The following is a 19,305-nucleotide window of genomic DNA, read 5'->3' on the forward strand; positions in this document are numbered from 1 at the left end:
ACAATGGAGAATGTTAATGGAGAAAATCAAGCTCAATGGCAGCCTTAATAGAGTTCATAGTCATCTCTACCCTTAGATTTGAGTGCTTGACTATGCCTTTAATTCCAACCTTCATTAGTTTTTTTTTCATACAAGGGCATTTGTTAACTTAGGCTAGAATTCAATCTTAAATGTCAAATTTTTTTATTTTTTTTTCAAACGGATTAAGTATTTGGGAAGTTAAAATAATGGGTGAAGTAAGGGAACATCGAGCTAAATACACTTACCCTGTACAATTCGGACCCAGATTAAATGAGTCAAGTCTCCTAGTTCCTTCGAGAGAACTTTAAGGCTTTCTATAAACTCTTTTATAGATGCCTTCCTTTTTCTTTTTCTTTTTTTTTTTTTTTTGAAAGCCTTTATATGCCTTCCTTTGTTGCCCATAACTTGTTACTTGTTAAATAAATCTGTTTTCCTAAGTCCTAGCCAAACAGAGTATCAAATGTTCTTTAACTTATCTTTCAAAAAAAAATGTTCTTTAAGTTAGTTCTCATTGAGTTCTCATTGCCAAGAGGAACAAAACAGCATTTGATTACAGAGTAATATTATTTGCAGGAGCCTGTGTGCATGTTTGCCCTGGTTTAGTGCATTCAAACTAAAATCAAATAGTAGAGAGAAGAAAAGAAAGAAAACACTTATAAAGACCCTCTGCTGTTTTTGTAAAAATAAAGATGTTACAACAATGGCCATCAGACTGTTAGCCCGTATGATATACTACTCTTCAAAACTTGTAAGGATACAATTGCAAAAGCTTTCTATTTTGCGGCTAAGACAACTGATCCAAGACTAAGAAGTCTTGATATTATCACTAATTTATCTATTTTCGTACATCACACGCTGCAACTGTGAAGGTTGTATAACTGATTCATGTCTGGCTGATTACGTAGTAGCATGAAGTTTAACACTTTGTACTATTTAGCTTCCTACCAAGCACCTAACTGTTTCTGAATTTTAGAGTTCTGTGACGATTTGCCACCTTTATCTTTGTAGGAATTTCTGGAGGTCAGGTGCTGCCTCCTATGTGCAGATGCTATGGCCCTACGCCTTTGCTTGCCAAGGCGCTTTGCTAGTTCAGGATCGCTTTCTTCATCACTTTTCTCCTGTGAAAAGTATATTGTATTAGAACAACGCATAAATCCAAAGCATCAACATGGAAGTTAGCTGAGATTAACTTGGAGTTGCAAATTTAGAGGATGCACATTATCACCCAATGACATCTTTTCTGTTCAATTAGAAGAGTAAATAAAGAACACATATACAACTAATGGGTGTGGTTGCACAGTGTCACTGTGTTCATGGTACACCTGGGCGTAAAGTCGTCATCCTACTATACAAGGGTCTCCAAATATTGGAAAAATCAAGCACCTCATATTCTAACCCATTTACACAAGGTTCCCAAAGGGCTAAAAGACCATCATTTTAGTCATATATGCCAGTATTCAGTGGTTCTTTTTCATCTTACAGAAATGGTATCACCAGTGAACACCTTTTCCACTTTCATAGGGGGATTAAGGAGGTGGCACTGGGCACATGAGATATATTCTAATTCATCTAGTGTAGATAAATAGAGCGAGAAGAGTTTAAAAAATTCCATTTCCAGAAGGCAGCTAGAGAGCATTCACTTAGCAGTTTATAGATAAGTTCAACCATTCTCAAGATAGCCAAGCCTTCTTGAATGAGTTCCATCAGAGAAACTTATAGCATAGACCCATACGCATAAACATCACTTAAAAAAGTGGCAACACAAGTTTAATTATCTAAACAAACTTCAATCACTGAGCCAATTGAGTGAGGTTAACTTCACAAATAAATTCAGCTCGTTGTGCATAATGAGGTTAACTGCATTCGTGAAGTGATTGCCATTCTTCTTATTATAGCTTCACATCATAGTGAAAACACAAAGTTAAAATAATTACAAACCTCGTCACTTGCACTCTGCACCTCAGAACTCCTAGAAGCTATAGAAGAAATTTGTTCAGTGTCAACTGTATCACATTCCTCCTCTCTTGAGTCCTATCACAACAAAGAGTCCAAGACATAAAAACAAAATCTTAGTCAGCAGATTGAAAATGCCATTCATCCAAAGAAGAGAAGGGGAAAAAAAAAAAACAGATTAAGAATGGTATTAAGAAAAATACAGATGGCAGAAAGTTTCAAAAGTGTATAGCAGATTAAAAAGCTGGTGAATCATGAGAGAATTTTAGGTGCAATAAAGTTTCCCAGACTCAATGACATATGAAGTATAGGGAAACAAAAAAACATATCTATTTCATCTTTTTAAGGCAATTGCCATTAATTCCTATTCCAATACCATATACAATCTTCCACAATTAAACCAAAATAAAAAGAAAAGATTCAAGGTGACAAGATGAGCTGATTTGTGGGTTATAATCGGCAAAAGTCACAATTAAAAAAACATTGTTTATGATTAGATAATTAGTAGTATGATAATATCTACACGAAATAGATATTGGCCCATCATGGCCCCACCATGAAGGGTTTTGAGCTTACCATTACCTAGATATTAAGCCGCAGCAGCCACAGACCATCCACATTACCTGCAAAAGTGGTTCTGTGGCTGATGCAAGATATAAAGCCATGATAAGCTAAATGCTTCAGGAGCACTTCATCACAGCCTTATTGGGCCATAGGCACAACTCATACATGAATTCACTAATGCTCAATCAAAGATGTACATAATTAACCCTTTCATGGACAGTTTTCTATCAGATTTACTTCTGGTAAAACACAAATCATTAAATTGTCGTATAGCACAAGAAAAACCCCTATCAAATTAGAGACCGACGGATAAATGACATGCAGCAGTAGTAGTAGCACCAGACCCTTAAGCATGGTGACTGATGATTAGTAGAGTAGACACTAGACAGTACCTGCTTTTTTAAGCTCAATGATTCAAATTTCTTGATGTCTGCGTCATCTGGCTCGTCATCTTCATCAACACCTGAATCATCATCTGTGTTTGCCTCATCACTAAAATCTGAGTCCTTAGAAGTCCCTTCAATAAACTGTGAGTGAAAAAAAAAAAATAAGAATTTCAAAGCAATAGATACAAGTGACACAACAAGTGAAGCCGGCTACATTGAAAAACAGTACTTAAAAGAAAGAGATGCCCTAAACAAAGTCACATGAGACAACAACTCTAGTTAAGTATTCCACAAAAATGAGACCTAGCACCACAAAGTTTGCAACATCATCTAGAGATTTATTAGAAAAAAAGAGAAATGTAGAGCAAAATCATAACTTTTTCTCTTCCCCAACCCAAGCTCACAAACTTTTTTCCCATTCCCCCACCCCCCTCCCCTCTAATCCCCCAACCCAACCCCACTGACGGCTAGTTGTACATCCTCTCACATGCTGCAAACATTACCAATCATCACCATATTCCCTGTTTTTGAAACAAACACTGGTAGAATATCATAAAGTGGAGGCTTTTATTGGGACAAACTTCTCATTTCTTCAGGGACTGCTTCTATTAGGACTAAGTTCTAGGATTCAGTAACTTTTGGGAGATATTTGATTGGTTCTGGATTGTTTTGGATATTGAAGATATATTAGAGTTGGGTTATGGGTTCTTAAGAAAACCATCTTGAAAATAATATGATATCCAATTACCTAACCTTCCTCTTCGTCTACTTGATTGATATGTATGGATACAAATAGGATGTTTTAGCAACAAATTGGATGTTTTAGTAGCAAGGCGATTTTTATGGGGCAACTTCTTAACATAAGTTAAAGAAAACTGCCACATATATAGAGCCTCGTCTTGCAACATGGAGAACAAAACTAACAAATTTCTTCTTTCTTACAATTTTGTAATCAGACCAAATCCACTTGCACAAAATTCATCAAAAGAACACAAACACAGAAAAAGATAAGATGCAATACCTTTTCAAGGTTTTCCTGATCCTTTTTTGAAAATCCACTAGCAGCAAGTTCCTTGTCTAAGGATCCAGATATAGGTAATATAGAGGAGAAGCTTGGCCTGCTTTCATTTTCATCCGTATTTACATCTGTACCATCAGCCTCATCCGACTGCAGTTCAAAAGTCAGCTTAAATCTGTACAGAGAATTGTGTTGGATCAGAGAAAGTTCAGCATAACGAGTAAATTCTGGCATTATTTTTAAGCTTCCAGTTTCATAAATAATCGAGACTAAGTCAAAAGGAACTGCAAAGACATCAAGCCATCACAGAGACAAATAATCTGATTAAAATATTAAAAACTGGAGTTGATGGCAAAATAGAGTTTATACAGCCAAAAAACATGCAGCACATTCTTAAAAAAAAATGATATCAAACTCAGAACAAGAAACACAGAGCATCTTGATAAGAACTCAAAATTCAAAATTCTAGTCTTGCTTAAAGGCCTCCAAGCTCCAACTACCAAAAGAAAACTTCAGAAGTTCAAATCCCTTCACAGGATCCCAAACTAAGTACCTTCAACACTTGCAGCACTTTACATAATTCCATAAATTTGCCAGCTGCCACTAAATACAATGCACAATGGAAAGTTCCAAATACCACATACCACAAGGTGTACAACCAACTATTATGAACACAAACAAATCGCACATTCAGCTATGGTATTGTATTGTACAGAACTACAGACTCCAGACTGAGACTTATACCTAATGTTTCACAAAGAACATCTATTTGCATTTATCATCCATGCATAAAATTCCCATGCCCATAACCAGCAGCCTTGATACAAGCACTATGCCTCCAACTCAAAATGGCATGGCACATTAATCCAGTCCCAGGAATAAGTTTTTTTTGTTCTTTAGGGGCATAAAGAGCAAATTTAAAACAAGTAACAAAAAAGTAAAGGGGAGGTCTGGCATAAAAAGATATCATTTCAATCATGCAACCTTGAAAAGCTATATTAACAAATGAAGAGCAAAAAATTATTCCTAGGCAATTGAAAGATCTCACTACCTTTTCCTGAAAAATTTGAAAATGCATTCAACATCACGGTCGAAATACCTGCAAGGCAGAGTAATAATTATTAATATCTGTGGTTGTCAAGAGTATAAGCATAAAAGACATAAGCTCTATATCTTCACTTTGCACACTTGTATTCAAATAGTGAAGACTTAAAGACTCTGGAAAGAATTACGCACATTTGTGCATTCCGATGAGATATAGATACCATCTGTGGGAAATCAATCATAGTAACCTTCTCATCATCATCAATCTACAAGGAAAGAGGACAATTTATCTACTGTCAGTGGAATTGACAGTTGCAAGTCTTGCAACAAAGGTGTAAACAATTGTGTTATCGCATGCAAACTTCATAATTTCATATAACATGTTGTAAAACTAGAAATCTGAACTGCAAACAGAGAAACAGAAAGCCTGAATGGGTAGGCCCAGTAGTAAACCCAACAATTCCAATTCCCAAATCCCTCAGCAGTGAAATTTGATTTATTTTATTATTATTATTATTATTATTATTATTATTTTGGACAGGAGGGGGTGGGGATGGAAGAAGCAAAGTTGAGTACCATGATATTGAATTCATTGAAGTCACAATGAATAAGTCCATGCTCAGCCAGTCGAACAATTAAACTTATCACAGTATCAAAAATAATATCTGGGTTTTGCAATTCCTTGACCTGCACACTAGATTAAGAAAGAATATGATTAGTATGCATTTGATTTACCTCATATATCCTTGATCACAAACATAATTTCAAAACTTCGAAGATAAGATCAAACCAGAAAAGGAAAAAGAACTGAAGAAGGGCGAGTGGGAAAGTGAGGAAAATAAGATAATAAAGCATAACAATAAGAACTGGTCACTTAAATAAAACTGACAGTTTAGCACAGATATTGAGGACTATTAAATTTCCAAACTTCCAGTTCTTAGCATGAACCAAGCATACAATTTGAAATGAAAAAGGTTGCCATATGAAAACCATATTGAAAGGATCACCTATAAATCTAAGACCTCAATTCCTCGTTACTGTTTATTAGATTCCACCTCTAATAGACGAATACTACCTTTATTCCAAAATTATGATCCTCATTCTACTTTGACAACGGTAATTAAATCATAGTGTAATTAAATCATATTGTTATGATGGGGAAACAAACGGAAATGGAAGGTTCCAGGTGAAATCATAGACAGTGGAATGGAACATATTAGAATAATAGATATTCATTATAGCTACCAAAAATTTGTTACAGGCTTATCTAGCATGTTTTTTTACGAGACATGTAAAGCAAAAGAGGAATCCTTACAGTGGATAGCCTTGTACAAGGGACATAATCACACAATGTCGGTTGCAATCCAAAGCCTTTGGTACAGGAAAGTCATGATCTTCCAATGCCTATCAAATTAAGATAACATTAAGCTCAAAACAATGAACCATCAAAACTAGTCAATGAGAGAGCAAACAAGTAGAAATGTGGAACCTTCATAAAAGAAAATTCCTTCAGTGCCGCAAGACGAGACAAGTACAGCCAGTTAGAACAACTCCTGTTTTGCAAATAGTCACGCTTAGACTTCACGGCCCTAAAAGAAACTCTACCCAATCTGTGCAGCTTCATGGCCATAATTGTACCATCTTCATTGGACACTTCAAAGATATCTTGAACCCACAAAAAACACAAACTTGCTCAATTTTTATCACATATTAACAAAACTAAACATAGGGCACTATACATAATACATCAACAGGCATTACCAGATTCCTTTCCAACTCCGATTTGACGGCCAACTGCACAGAAGACACCGCGATTGACCAGCGTCTTGATGGCAAGAAAATCATACCCAAGATATGTTAACCTAAAACCATCATCTAAACAAAATACCCACAAATTATATTGAAGAATACAAGATATTACACAACATGAAAAATAATTTAATCAGCAAATGAAAGAGTAAGTGACTAACATTTAGAAGCATCATGATGCAGCAGCTTGTGCTTAAGCAAATTCTTCAACACTTTATAAGTACCACCATGTCTATAAAATTTCACAAACAAATCAAATCAACCATTAAAATTGAGAATTACCAATGAATTAATTTCACAAAATACAAATAACCCATCAAAATTGAGAATTAAAACAATCATTACTTGAGTGAAGCAATTCGAGCAATGAGTTCAGAAGGGACAATTTCGTGCTGCAACAAAAACCCAAATTAAAAAAAAAATAATTAAAATTTGAAAGTGTTTTTGACAATTAAAAGAGGGAAGAAAGAAAGGTGATTGATTACATTACGCATGCCCATCTCAACGGCAGTGAGAACCCGGAAATCATCTTTAGAGAGGTATTTAAGAGCATTAACATCCAACTTCATCTTAGTTCTACTCTAAAATTCTGCTCAAAAAATACTACAAAAAAAATCGAGAAGAAATAACAATGAAGCTGAATTAAATCAACAGTTAAACCCTAGATCGATAAATGATGAAAAATAAAACCTTCTTACCTTCTGTTTAGCCGCTTCAATGGAGAACTCAGAGTACGGTTCAATGGAGGAGAGAAGAGAAGAGGGTTAGGAAGGATGATTTTTTTTTATTTTTTTATTTTTTTAAAATAGGTTAGAATTTAGAATAAACTGAATAGTACAACAAGTCCCAGCCCACTACGTGTAATTAGGCCCAAATAGCTAAACCATAGTCCATAAGGATGATTGAAAATTTATCAATCTATCTATTCATCTATTGTCAATAGCTTATAGCTAATTTTGCCATTGTTTTTTGTTTTTTGTTTTCTGTGGTTTTTTTTTTTTTAAATAAAACTGGAAACAAAAAAAAGGTATTTTTAGGGTTCGTTTGACATTGCTGTGGTTTTCTGTTTTTCGGTTTTTGTTTTCTAAAAGTATATGATATGTGTCCCATAATGAATCAAAAATTATATAAACTTATCAAAATTATGATATTTGAAAACTGACAACAGAAAAGTGGAAACACCTTTTTCTTGTTTCCTGTTTTTGGTTTTTGGTTTTCAAAAAAACAGAAAACTGAAAACCAAAACTGATACCAAACAAGCCCTTATTTTTTTGTTGTCAGTTTTCAAAATTATCAGAATTTTAATAAGTTTGATTTTTTTTTTTAGTAAAACAAAACCACGGCGATGCTAAACGAACCCTTAATACTTAAAACAAACATCAGATTCAAACAAAAACTTATAAGACTATAATTTATGTTATGTATAAATCTCAAACATTATTAGTCAAAACTAGTTAAATGAATATTGCAAACGAAGCAAATAATAAAATACGGAGAGAGTAAATTGAGATATGTCATTCAAACTTGAGATTAAATTTTGTTTACAGCACTTGTATCTTTCCCTACTAAATAATCCCTTCGTTTCTGTTTGTTAATCCTATTTATAATCTTTCAACTATATTAAAAATTAGAGGACATATTTTAATTTTCTCTCTAAATACAAACAAACATAGTCATTTGAAATCTAGTTTTATTCGTCTCAATGAATACGTTATTAATATCTAATTTTTTTCAATTTTTGTTGGAGTGAGATTAATATGACCAAAGATTGCATCGATATATGTAAATAACACTACTACTATCTCCGTTTTTTTATTAGTTGACATATTTTGAGTTTAGCATTATTCACACACTTCTCTTTGACCATGGTTCGTGACTTATATGTATTGAAATATATAGTGATGTGGGATTGTGGGATCTTGTTATAATCGTTTCGATATAGTAGTATATTTTTCTAAATATCAACTTTTTATGCTTTTTGCTTATTGGAAATTAAAAATATTAATGGTTGAATTTGTATGTTGACGAAAGTGACTAAAAAAACGTGTCAACTAAAAAGAAATGGAAAAAACATTACGGAAGGGAAGGAGTAAAAAATAGGGTAATAGCTTGTCAAAAAAAAAAAAAGGGGGTAATAGGACTACATATAAGCATTTAATATACTTCATTTTACGAATAAATCGGGTATAATAAATGTTTATTTATTTTCAATTCTTTTCAATTTTTAGCTTAAAAAAATATACCGTGAAAGTAGTCCAAATAAATCACTTTAGTAAAGTTAATACCCTTACATCAAGAACATTCTGCTAACGTAAGCCATGACACATTCAAAAGAAAATCCTAGACTCTACGTCTATAACTAGAACTATCAACTTAGGATTCTCCACACATTTCTTTTACTCTCCAAAACCCTTTATAAACACCCTTCAAAGTTCAAACCCACCTGATTAAAAACATATTCCGTAGTAAACTCCCTTAAAATTCATTTTTACCTCAAACAAAAAAAAAATGGCAACAAACAATGAAGTAAAATTGTTGGATTTCTGGGCAAGTCCATTTGGAATGAGAGTGAGGATAGCATTAGCTGAAAAAGGAGTGAATTATGAATACAGTGAACAAGATTTGATGAATAAGAGTGAATTACTCCTTAAGATGAACCCGGTTCATAAAAAGATACCGGTTCTGGTTCATAATAATAAACCGGTTTGTGAGTCTCTTATCATTGTTCAATACATTGATGAAGTTTGGTCTGATAAAGCTGCTTTGATGCCGTCTGATCCTTATCAGAGGGCTCAAGCTCGTTTTTGGGCTGATTTTGTTGAGAAGAAGGTAATTCTTAAAAAAACTCAACTTTTTTTTTTCATTAAATTTCATGCTTTATTTTTATAAGCTTGTCTCTTGTCAAGCGGTCTGATTATTGGAGATTATTTATGTTTTTAAAGTCGATAATTAAAGGATTTTGATTAAAAGTAGATAAATTGCTCACTATATGGGTTAAATTGTTTTGTCCAAACAACACATCATATTCAAGGGTAGTTGATATAATAGCACATAGAATTGTTCAAGATTCTTTATGTAATACTATGTACTACCACCTCCGTTTCTTATGATGTGCAACAAAGGAATATTTTATGTCTCATAAATAATACACCTTTGTTGCACATAATAAGAAACGGAGGTAACATATTATTGCTTGATGAGTTTGATCGAATGACTAGCATAACTATATATCCTTATGTGTGACACTCATACAGATTTATGATACTGGGAGGAGAGTTTGGACCACTAAAGGAGAAGATCAAGAGGCGGCGAGGAAGGAATTCATTGAGCATTTGAAGCTATTGGAGCAAGAGCTGGGAAACAAACCATACTTTGGAGGTGATAAATTTGGGTTTGTTGATGTTGTTTTCATCCCATTCTATAGTTGGTTTTACGCCTATGAAACATTGGCTAACTTCAAGATTGAAGAATCTTGCCCAAAAATCATTGAATGGGCTAAAAGGTGCATGCAAAGGGAAAGTGTGGCTAAAGCTCTTCCTGACCAAAACAAGGTTTATGAGTTTATTTTGCAGTTAAAGAAGAGGTTGGGTCTTTAGAGAAGTTGGTTTTTTATGTTGCATTGTATGGTTTGGTGAGAGTAATAATGTAGTACGTTATACGTATGTGTCATGTATGTGTTGGTTTAGCTGTATTTGTATTAGTACGTGGCATTAATGTAATAGATTTCAAGCGAGTTGAGACTCCATTTATTTGAAAACTAAGGCGTATATTGTCGTATGAATAATGATGTAACTTGAGTACGTGTTTCTAGTCTAGCGTCTCTTGTTAAAACAAAAAGATATATATATCTCGAGCATTAGTACAGATGCACGGTAGTATTCTAAAATAAAAGATATTTACTAAAAGGAAAGGGGACTCTAATGAGAAAAATAATATCAGAAAATAACACGTTTTATTGTCGGTGTCTGTTTTTGGTATTTTGCTATCTTTAATTGATGATTATCAATTAGAGTACTACCCTTACATCAAGAACAATATGCTAACGTAAGCCATGATGACACATTCAAAAGAAAATCCGAGACTCTTACAACTCTACGTCTCTACTATCAACCTTGGAATCTCCACATGCATTTCTCTTTCACTCGCCAAAACCCCTTTTGGCCCTTTATAAATACCCTTCAAACCCACCTTATTAAAACCACAAATTCCCTATCGTTAATTAACTTTAATTACCTCAAAAATTTTAAAAAATGGCAACCAATAATAATGAAGTAAAATTGTTGGATTTTTGGGCAAGTCCATTTGGGATGAGAGTGAGGATAGCATTAGCTGAAAAGGGAGTGAATTATGAAAATAGTGAACAAGATTTGAAGAATAAGAGTGAATTACTACTTAAGATGAACCCGGTTTATAAAAAGATACCGGTTTTTGTTCATAATAATAAACCGCTTTGTGAGTCTCTTATCATTCTTCAATACATTGATGAAGTTTGGTCTGATAAACCTGCTTTGTTGCCTTCTGATCCTTATCATAGGGCTCAAGCTCGTTTTTGGGCTGATTTTGTTGAGAAGAAGGTAACTCATCTTTAACTTTTTTTTTTCCCTTTATATTTCAGGTTTATTTCATCAAGCTAAGGGAGATAATACGTGTGTGCGTAATATAAGTAATCTATACTACCTCCGTTTCTTTTTAATTAGTTGACACATTTTGACTTTAGCACTATTTATTCACCTCTATTTGACCGTATTTTGTGATTTATATATAATGGAAAATATAGTCATGTGGGATCTTTGTTAGATTCGTCACGTTATATGCTTTTAAATATCAGTTTTTTTAATAATTTTTGCATATCGATAATTAAAGATATTAATGATTGAATAAGTGCATCGACAAACGTGACTAAAGAAACGTGTCAACTAAAAAGAAACGGAGGAAGTATATATTAAGCTTGATTATTCTACGTTTTTTTTCTCATAAATATTATCTCATTAATTCTAAGTAAAAAATATTGGTGGGTAATATTAAAATAATATGTTATTAAAAAAAATATGTTGATGATGTCATGTACGCTATATAATAAAATAAGAGGGGTATTTTGAAAAAGTAAAATTTATCACCCAAAACCCCCTCCACTTTTTACTTTAGTCTAATTGGAGATTATTTATTATGTTTTTATAATCAATATATAATTAAAGGATTTCAATTAAAAGTTGTTATGGTTATATTTATAAGCTAAGGGAGTATTTGATGACTCCTTGTTTATGGGTCAGAAAAAATTAAGTTGGACATTACTACGTCTACCTAATTATAAAATGCTGAGTTTGATTTCACTACTACGGTACCACTACTCTAGCTAGTTAAGGACCACCATAATCAAAACAATTTTTGCCTATCATTATCATAGCAGCTACAAGCCGTGTTTTGTACGTCTTGTTGTAATGTTAAAATTTACTTCTTCAGTTGATATTATTTACTGCCTCCGGTCCAAATTACTTGCAACTTTGGGGTATTATTTATGAGATATTAAATATTTCAAAGTTGCGAGAAATTTGGACCGGTGGTAGTATAACAATTTAACATAAAAGTAAAGAGGAAAAATATTTACTCGTTTAAAATAAAATGAAACCAAGGTAGTAATTGTTTTGTCCAAACAACACATCATATTCAAGGGTAGTTGAAGTAGTTATATGGAACAATTAACAACACATACAAAGAATTGTTGTAGGTTCATTTTGTATTTCCTACTTTGTAAGTTAAGTTGGATTAAGATGTATGTCAAACATTTTCATTCCTTTGATCAGATGACTAACATTTGTACATTCGTACAGGTTTACGTTGCCGGGAGGAGAGTTTGGACCACTAAAGGCGAAGATCAAGAGGCGGCGGCAAAGGAATTCATTGAGCATTTGAAGATATTGGAGCAAGAGTTGGGGAATAAACCTTACTTTGGAGGAGATAAATTTGGGTTTGTTGATGTTGTTTTCATCCCATTCTATAGTTGGTTTTCCGCCTATGAAACATTGACCAACTTCAAGATTGAAGAATCTTGCCCAAAAATCATTGAATGGGCTAAGAGGTGCATGCAAAGGGAAAGTGTGGCTAAAGCTCTTCCTGATCTAAACAAGGTTTATGACTTTATTTTGGAGTCAATTAAGAGGTTGGGTCTTTAGAGAAGTTGGGTTTTTTATGCTATTGTAATATTGTTTTTTTTATAAAAAAAAAATGGTAAGGAGAAGAAACTTGACCAAATCTTTAGTTTGAAAGTGACGGAGAAGGGTAAGAAATATTTTGAAAGTGACGGGGGAAGGGTAAGAAATTTCTAGTTTTACACCCCTTAAAGTGCCTCTAGTGGGGTTTGAACCCCCAACCTCAAGGTTGGAAGGTACAATCCTTACCACTTAGTATATTGTAATATTGTACGTATGGTTTAGTGAGAGTAATACTCCCTCCATTTTTAAATACTTGCTCCATTATTTCTTCATGCGCGGAGTTTTAGGAGAAATTGGAGAAAGTAATAAAATATGGAGGTAGTGGGGTATAGTAGTTGAGAGAATAAAAAATTGTAAAAAGCAAAAGTAGTGGAAGAATATGAGGACAGAGAGTATTATGTTGGGTCCACTAAGTGTGAGAAATGAATTAAATATTGTAAAAACTTTTCAAAAAAGGAAATGGAGCAAGTATTTAAAAACGGCCGGAAAAGAACAGTGGAGCAAGTATTTAAAAACGGAGGGAGTACTCCGTAGTAATGTAAAACGTTATACGTGTATGTCATGTGTTGGTTTAGTTGTATTTGTATTAATACGGGACATTAATGTAATAGAATTCAAGTGAGTTGAGACTCGATTTAAATTTATTTAAAAACTTAAGGTGTATATTGTCGTATGAATTATATAATGATGTAACTTGAGTGTTTCTAGTCTAGTGTCTCTTGTTAATCCGTACATTTTGTCTGTGTTAAATATTACTCCGTACTATACCAGTTACTTTGTCTCGTATTTACTTGCATGTACTTATTTTAATTTACATGATGAGTTAATTACTTTATCACTTTAGTGTTCTTATTTAAATGTTGCTTTCTTTAACAAAGCTGTTACACATGTGAGATATCGAAAAATATATGACTAACGAACGCTTAGAAACTTTTTCTTAAATTAATCGATTACATTAGAGTTTTTTCTTTTTTTGAGGCAAATCGATTAAATTAGATTTAGGGTCTGTTCTCTTACATTGAAATTCAGTTCAATTCAGTTCAGTTCAGCTTAGTTCAGTTCATTTCAGTTCATTTCAGCTCAGTTCAGTTCAGTTCAGTTTAGCTCCTAATTTCCTTCTCATATAAAATATTCATTTCAGTTCAGTTCAGCTCAATTCAATTCACTTCAGTTCAGTTCAGTTCAGTTCAACTGAGTTCAGTCAATGAGAACAGACCCTTAGTTGCTCTTTTGTTTAACTAAAACTATGGTTTACTGAGTAGATCGAACTTGTTACTCCGTAGTTACTAAAACTTGGATTAATGAAATTATATAATCTGTTAACCCATCTTCAATCTGTTAGGATTTTATCCAACAAAAAAAAAAAATGTAACTAATCTCCTGATAATTATCATCATTATTCATTATTGCCTGACATGCATGGAGCCATGGAGGACTTCACGAGGAGAATATTATTTTACATTTGAAGAGAATAAGATTTTTTTTTTTTTTTTTTTTTTTTTTAGGGATTGAAGAGAATAAGATAGGAAGCTGATATTACCAAAACTCACATAATGCCTAATTTTAATCGGTATTGTACCAATATCATATTCTGTAGTGATTTTACTATCTCAGTCTCAAAATTAATTGCATGAGTATTTCTTATTTGGTGTCTCAAAATTAAGCATTTGTTTCAATTTTTAGTTTTTGTATACTACCCAGTACCTAAATACCCTCACTTTTTACCTTTTAATATACTCTTTAACTTTTTACCTTTAAATATACTCTTAACTTATTCCGGTTATGCTTAAAATCTATCAAAAGTAGTGTAAAACTTAACATTATTACGAAATATAAAATTTGGGTCAAATCGGGTTAAATTCAAATTCTTTAGATTTGGGTCGGATTTCTCTCAGTTTCTTCGGGTCGAGATCAGTTCAGAGATTTTCAGCCCTTTTTGTAATGGTAAGTTGAAAATATATCCACCGTCAACGTGGCGAGTATTTCATTTGATAGAAAAAAGAGAAAAAAAAATGGATGGACGAAAACTCGAAATTAATGAAGCGGAATAAAAAAATAAAAAAAAAATAAAATAAACTTCCGAATCAGCATTCTCCAGAACCTTCCTGCGCCTTATAAGGCTATTCCCCACCACAATTTTCAGTTTTCCACAAACTTCCGCATTATAGAGAGAGATAATCTTCTCCATTCTCAATTTCTCATCAAATCTAACAATCTCAGAAATTTCGATCAATCAGTTTTTCACGGTTAGTACTGTTTAATTCTTGATTTTGATTTGATTTGATTTGAGTTTTCATGTTCAATTGTTGTGTTCTGGATTTTCCTGGTGAATTTATTATCAAGAACTTTCGACTTGTTTAGGGTTTGTAATTTGTGGGCTTTTTAATGTTAATGACATGTAATTAGATTTGATTTGACTGATCGTTTCAATTTAAAATCAATTGTTGTGTTGTTTTTACAAATTCATTGATCGTTAGGCAATTTAATTCGAAATCAATTGTTATCTATATTAGGGTTTTGCGTTCATAAGATAGAAATTGCCATCTCATCTTTGGCGTTAATTTTTTGGGGAAGTTCGAGAAAACGTAGAATTGTTAAAAGTAGTTACCTGAGCTATACAGGAGTGAGATTTGCGTAGATGTTGAAATTGATTCTTAATTAACCCGGAAGAAAGTTATGCTTTCCCCTTGGTTCGTTAATTTGTAGGAAATCTGTGAATTTTGATAAGGGTATCAGATTCTGGCTTTCCCTTTATAGACTACTAGATAACCTGCCGGAGAGTTTTGCTATCGTCGGCTTTGTTCAAGGGTTGATGGATTAATCTTTGGCAGTGGATAAGCAAATTGATGACCGCGTAATGTTTGTAGTTAATAGCACGTAAAATATACCTATAACTATATGATATGCTTCTGTCTCTAGTATGAATTGGCAAGCAGAGTATTATGTTGCTATATGTTTTTTACCTGGCGTTGCCATTTGATGGAAGTATAACGTAGATTATGTGCATTTGAAATTTAATACTCTGTATGTCGTTTAGAAGATTCATAATTTCCCTGAGAACATGTCATTGTTTTTTAGAATGCACTGTACAAGATGAGTTTCAGCATAATATTTTACTTGATCCAACAAACTTTTTCCATATCACTTGTGAGATTAAAACTTTGATTAAAACTTGATTAAATTATTTATGATCCATATAATTGACATGTTATAAGCATCTAATTGCCTTAAGGTTGTAGGGCATGGTATCTTTTCTATCTCTGAAATTCCCTAGTTACGCAGATGATATTTAAACCTTTTGGAACTATTTTAGTAATATATAAGTACGTAACTGTGTGAGTTCTCTGTTGATATTCGATATGGTTGCTTGGTTGTATTACTGGTGATTTTATCGACTGTTGGAGTGTTGGGAATAACTTTTTTGTGAAGTTGCTGTACTTGACCTTCTATTTTAGTTTCTAGAATCTTAATTTTCGTACCTGTTACAGATGTCGTACTCCAGACGGGATGTTCGTTCACCATCGCCGTACAAGCGGTACGGTCGCTCTATTTCGAGGTCCTTGTCTAGATCAAGGTCATTGTCAAGAAGTCGATCAAGGTACTCATCTTTCTTTGATATGTATTTTGGACCTCTGTATTTTAATTTCACTTGAAGTATAAACAGAGTAACAGCAGCAATGTTGATGATATTTATGCGCTTTTGTATGTGGCAGGAGCCGTGAAAGCAGTGTGGAGAATCCTGGCAATAATCTGTATGTGACTGGATTATCGACACGTGTCACCAGAAGAGAACTTGAGAAGCATTTCTCAAGTGAGGGAAAGGTGATTATATATTTTGCAGTTTTTGCGAGCTTTTAGAATGGGGCATTATATGGTCAAATAAATTGAATTGAAAAGCAATTGTGTTTCTCTTTATGAACTCGAATGCTAGCAGATTCTGTTTGGGTCTATGGGACCTTAGCTATTTTTTACTGTTATTATTTCTACTTGCCCTGTTCCCTAATGAATGACATTTGCAGGTTGAGGATGTTCACCTCGTGACAGACCCATGGACCAAAGAATCACGTGGTTTTGGTTTTGTGACTATGTCCTCTCTTGAGGAGGCAGATCGTTGCATTAAGTATCTGAACCGCTCTGTACTTGAAGGGCGTGTCATCACGGTTGAGAAGGTATAGATTTATTTTTTCTTTTTACATATTAGTTCCCTCCCCCTCAGCAGATTATCCTCGTATCAGCAGAGCTCAGCATTTCCCAAGGATTGGTATTCTTTCAAGCACTAGTATTATTTAGAGCTTTTATGATTGCCATGTTTATGTTTACAGCTTATGATGTATCAAGATTGGTATTTGTTTTTGTTGGCATGTTAAGATTGAAATCGGTTTGCTTCTTGTCACCTGAAGTTTTTGTGGCAGCTACAGGTTAGCTGTGTGTAGCAGCTCTTCACCAAACTACACAACTATCAAATCAATCCAAGCAAATCAAATTTCAGACTTTATATCAGAGGGTTGTATGCCCTGCATTTCTCTCTTTGCTGTTGAATTTAGCTGTGTGCTATTATTGCTTATTTTGTTAGTTCCTTGGCTAAGAAGTCTTCTTTTCCCAAAACCGTAATCTGCTGCTTAGTGGACATACATAGGGTCCCAGGTTATCCAACTGTTAACTAACACTCAGTCCACAAATGCCTATTTCAGGCCCGAAGAAGGAGAGGTCGCACACCAACACCAGGAAGATACTTGGGGTTGAGGACATCTCGCAGTAAGAGTCCTTTCCTTTGTCTTGAGTTTTTGTTATCTTTTTCTGCACCAAGTACCAACTGGTTTGCAAACTGTTTCCTTTATATCCTCTATTCAGGTCGTGGCCGTTCTACTTATTCACCTTACAGCAGGCACTCGTCTCATTCGTCTGATCGTGAGAGATCCTATTCACCGTACCCCAGGCGAGATAGATCATATTCTCCCTATGTTAGACGTCGGAGCCGCCGATCATGCTCAAGGTCTCTTTCTCCATACTACAGGAGATCATCAGTTGGTAGGCGACGGTATGATTATTCTCCTGATGAAAGGTATTACAGAAGAAGGCGCCGGAGTTACTCCCGTAGCTACTCACCCAGGGGAAGGAGCTACTCACGCAGTTACTCTCCGAGACCAAGGAGAAGTTCAAGGAGGAGCTACTCTCGGAGTTACTCACCTAGACCAAGGAGAAGTTCACGAAGGAGTTACTCACCTAAGCCTAGGAGAGGCTCAAGGCAGAGCTACTCCCGTAGCTATTCACCAAGGCCAAGGAAGAGTACCAGGAGAAGCTGTTCTCGCAGTTTATCAAGAAGCCCCAGTAGGAGTGTTTCCTATTCCCCTAAGAAATGTGACCGATCCCTTGATAGTCACTCATCCAGAAGCTACTCGGGTCACAGTGCTCCCTCCAGATCTAGGTCTCTTTCAAAATCTGCTAGTCCAAGGTCTCCTTCACCGTCTACCTGAACAGACTGGTTTCATTGTGTAGAATAAACTCTAATATGATGTTCTCTTAATTAATTTAGATACTTGTCCAAGGCTGAAGTTGACTACCTATTTAGGCTTTTGATTACTCTCTCTTTCCATTGTATTATATGTGTATCTGGAACTTGTAGGCTTTTCTAAACCAGTGAAATTGTATTGTGAAGCGGCTTGCAGTTAACCTTTTGCTGGCGTTTTAAGTTGTAGCAGACTGAAGTTTAAACTCGGGTTTCTTATATGTGGAGCTACTAAAATAGTACGCAGTACATATTTTTGAAAGGTAATTTTGTCGATAACTATCAATTAAATCACGTGTTTTGAAAACAACTACCTATTAAAAAAGTTTTTTAAAAGAACTACCATATAGTTGTAAAAAGTTTAAGTAGCACTACCACTCTAACAATTTTAATTAGAATCTCTGGTATTTGAGTCTCATTTTTATCACTTTTTACCTTTATGAAGGGTAATTTAGTCAATTTAGATGATGATTTTATGAGGTAAAGGTAAAAAGTGGAACCTACATGCCAAATATTCTACTTGGAATTATCAAAGTGGTAGTGCTACTTAAACTTTTTACAACTTTGTGGTAGTTCTTTTAAAAAAAAAATTTAATAGGTAGTTGTTTTCAAAACACGCGCTTTAATTGGTAGTTCTTGACAAAATTTCCTTATTGAAAATAGGAGAATTAGAAGAAAAATTGCAAGTCACTATTATGTGCTACAAATAAACAATCTCCTTTATAAGCTTGGGTTAAAAGTAACATGATTTCCATTGAATAATGCATCATGCATTTAAGTTTCAACCCGATTCTT

General features: G+C 34.0%; 4 protein-coding genes across 5 annotated transcripts; 3 read left to right on the forward strand and 1 right to left on the reverse strand.

Annotated features, from left to right (window-relative positions):
• Window positions 1-663: 663 nt before the first annotated feature.
• LOC145624615 (serine/threonine-protein kinase rio2-like) lies at window positions 664-7,615 on the reverse strand. Its single transcript, XM_081677675.1, has 14 exons — window positions 7,494-7,615; window positions 7,281-7,398; window positions 7,141-7,187; window positions 6,957-7,027; window positions 6,748-6,861; window positions 6,476-6,651; window positions 6,302-6,390; window positions 5,563-5,680; window positions 5,179-5,252; window positions 4,994-5,041; window positions 3,946-4,117; window positions 2,931-3,065; window positions 1,960-2,052; window positions 664-1,139 (listed from the first exon to the last, which is right to left on the reverse strand). The coding sequence occupies exons 2-14, from the start codon at window positions 7,362-7,364 to the stop codon at window positions 963-965; spliced, it is 1,398 nt and encodes a 465-aa protein (XP_081533801.1). The 5' UTR covers window positions 7,365-7,398; window positions 7,494-7,615; the 3' UTR covers window positions 664-962.
• Window positions 7,616-9,169: 1,554 nt separating this feature from the next.
• Window positions 9,170-10,595, forward strand: LOC145624618 (putative glutathione S-transferase). The gene is made up of 2 exons (XM_081677680.1): window positions 9,170-9,624; window positions 10,050-10,595. The coding sequence occupies exons 1-2, from the start codon at window positions 9,304-9,306 to the stop codon at window positions 10,389-10,391; spliced, it is 663 nt and encodes a 220-aa protein (XP_081533806.1). The 5' UTR covers window positions 9,170-9,303; the 3' UTR covers window positions 10,392-10,595.
• A 138-nt stretch (window positions 10,596-10,733) lies between these two features.
• LOC145624617 (putative glutathione S-transferase parC) lies at window positions 10,734-13,005 on the forward strand. Of its 2 annotated transcripts, XM_081677678.1 has the most exons (3): window positions 10,734-11,247; window positions 11,411-11,445; window positions 12,624-13,005. In XM_081677678.1, the coding sequence occupies exons 1-3, from the start codon at window positions 11,046-11,048 to the stop codon at window positions 12,963-12,965; spliced, it is 579 nt and encodes a 192-aa protein (XP_081533804.1). In that variant the 5' UTR covers window positions 10,734-11,045; the 3' UTR covers window positions 12,966-13,005. The 2 variants fall into 2 exon arrangements, with proteins under 2 accessions (XP_081533804.1, XP_081533803.1); XM_081677677.1 differs by lacking the exon at window positions 11,411-11,445 and having other exon boundaries at window positions 10,734-11,369.
• A 2,049-nt stretch (window positions 13,006-15,054) lies between these two features.
• On the forward strand, window positions 15,055-18,674 carry LOC145624619 (uncharacterized). Its single transcript, XM_081677681.1, has 6 exons — window positions 15,055-15,250; window positions 16,493-16,602; window positions 16,718-16,826; window positions 17,024-17,173; window positions 17,696-17,759; window positions 17,856-18,674. Exons 2-6 carry the CDS (start codon window positions 16,493-16,495, stop codon window positions 18,476-18,478), a joined length of 1,056 nt encoding a protein of 351 aa, XP_081533807.1. The 5' UTR covers window positions 15,055-15,250; the 3' UTR covers window positions 18,479-18,674.
• Window positions 18,675-19,305: the final 631 nt, after the last annotated feature.

The sequence above is a fragment of the Chenopodium album genome, chromosome 3 (assembly GCF_948465745.1).
Source record: "Chenopodium album chromosome 3, dcCheAlbu1.1, whole genome shotgun sequence".
Taxonomy (NCBI): Eukaryota; Viridiplantae; Streptophyta; class Magnoliopsida; order Caryophyllales; family Amaranthaceae; genus Chenopodium; species Chenopodium album.

Excerpts from the sequence above, each read along its gene's own strand:
- LOC145624615 (XM_081677675.1), bottom strand. The coding sequence starts at position 7,364 with ATGAAGTTGGATGTTAATGCTCTTAAATACCTCTCTAAAGATGATTTC. Across the intron at positions 7,188-7,280 it reads TTGAGATGGGCATGCGTAAT|CACGAAATTGTCCCTTCTGA; the intron begins GTAATCAATCAC and ends TTTTTGTTGCAG. Across the intron at positions 7,028-7,140 it reads GCTCGAATTGCTTCACTCAA|ACATGGTGGTACTTATAAAG; the intron begins GTAATGATTGTT and ends GAAATTTTATAG.
- LOC145624618 (XM_081677680.1), top strand. The coding sequence starts at position 9,304 with ATGGCAACAAACAATGAAGTAAAATTGTTGGATTTCTGGGCAAGTCCA. Across the intron at positions 9,625-10,049 it reads CTGATTTTGTTGAGAAGAAG|ATTTATGATACTGGGAGGAG; the intron begins GTAATTCTTAAA and ends ACACTCATACAG.
- LOC145624617 (XM_081677677.1), top strand. The coding sequence starts at position 11,046 with ATGGCAACCAATAATAATGAAGTAAAATTGTTGGATTTTTGGGCAAGT. Across the intron at positions 11,370-12,623 it reads CTGATTTTGTTGAGAAGAAG|GTTTACGTTGCCGGGAGGAG; the intron begins GTAACTCATCTT and ends ACATTCGTACAG.
- LOC145624619 (XM_081677681.1), top strand. The coding sequence starts at position 16,493 with ATGTCGTACTCCAGACGGGATGTTCGTTCACCATCGCCGTACAAGCGG. Across the intron at positions 16,827-17,023 it reads ATTTCTCAAGTGAGGGAAAG|GTTGAGGATGTTCACCTCGT; the intron begins GTGATTATATAT and ends TGACATTTGCAG. Across the intron at positions 17,174-17,695 it reads GTGTCATCACGGTTGAGAAG|GCCCGAAGAAGGAGAGGTCG; the intron begins GTATAGATTTAT and ends TGCCTATTTCAG.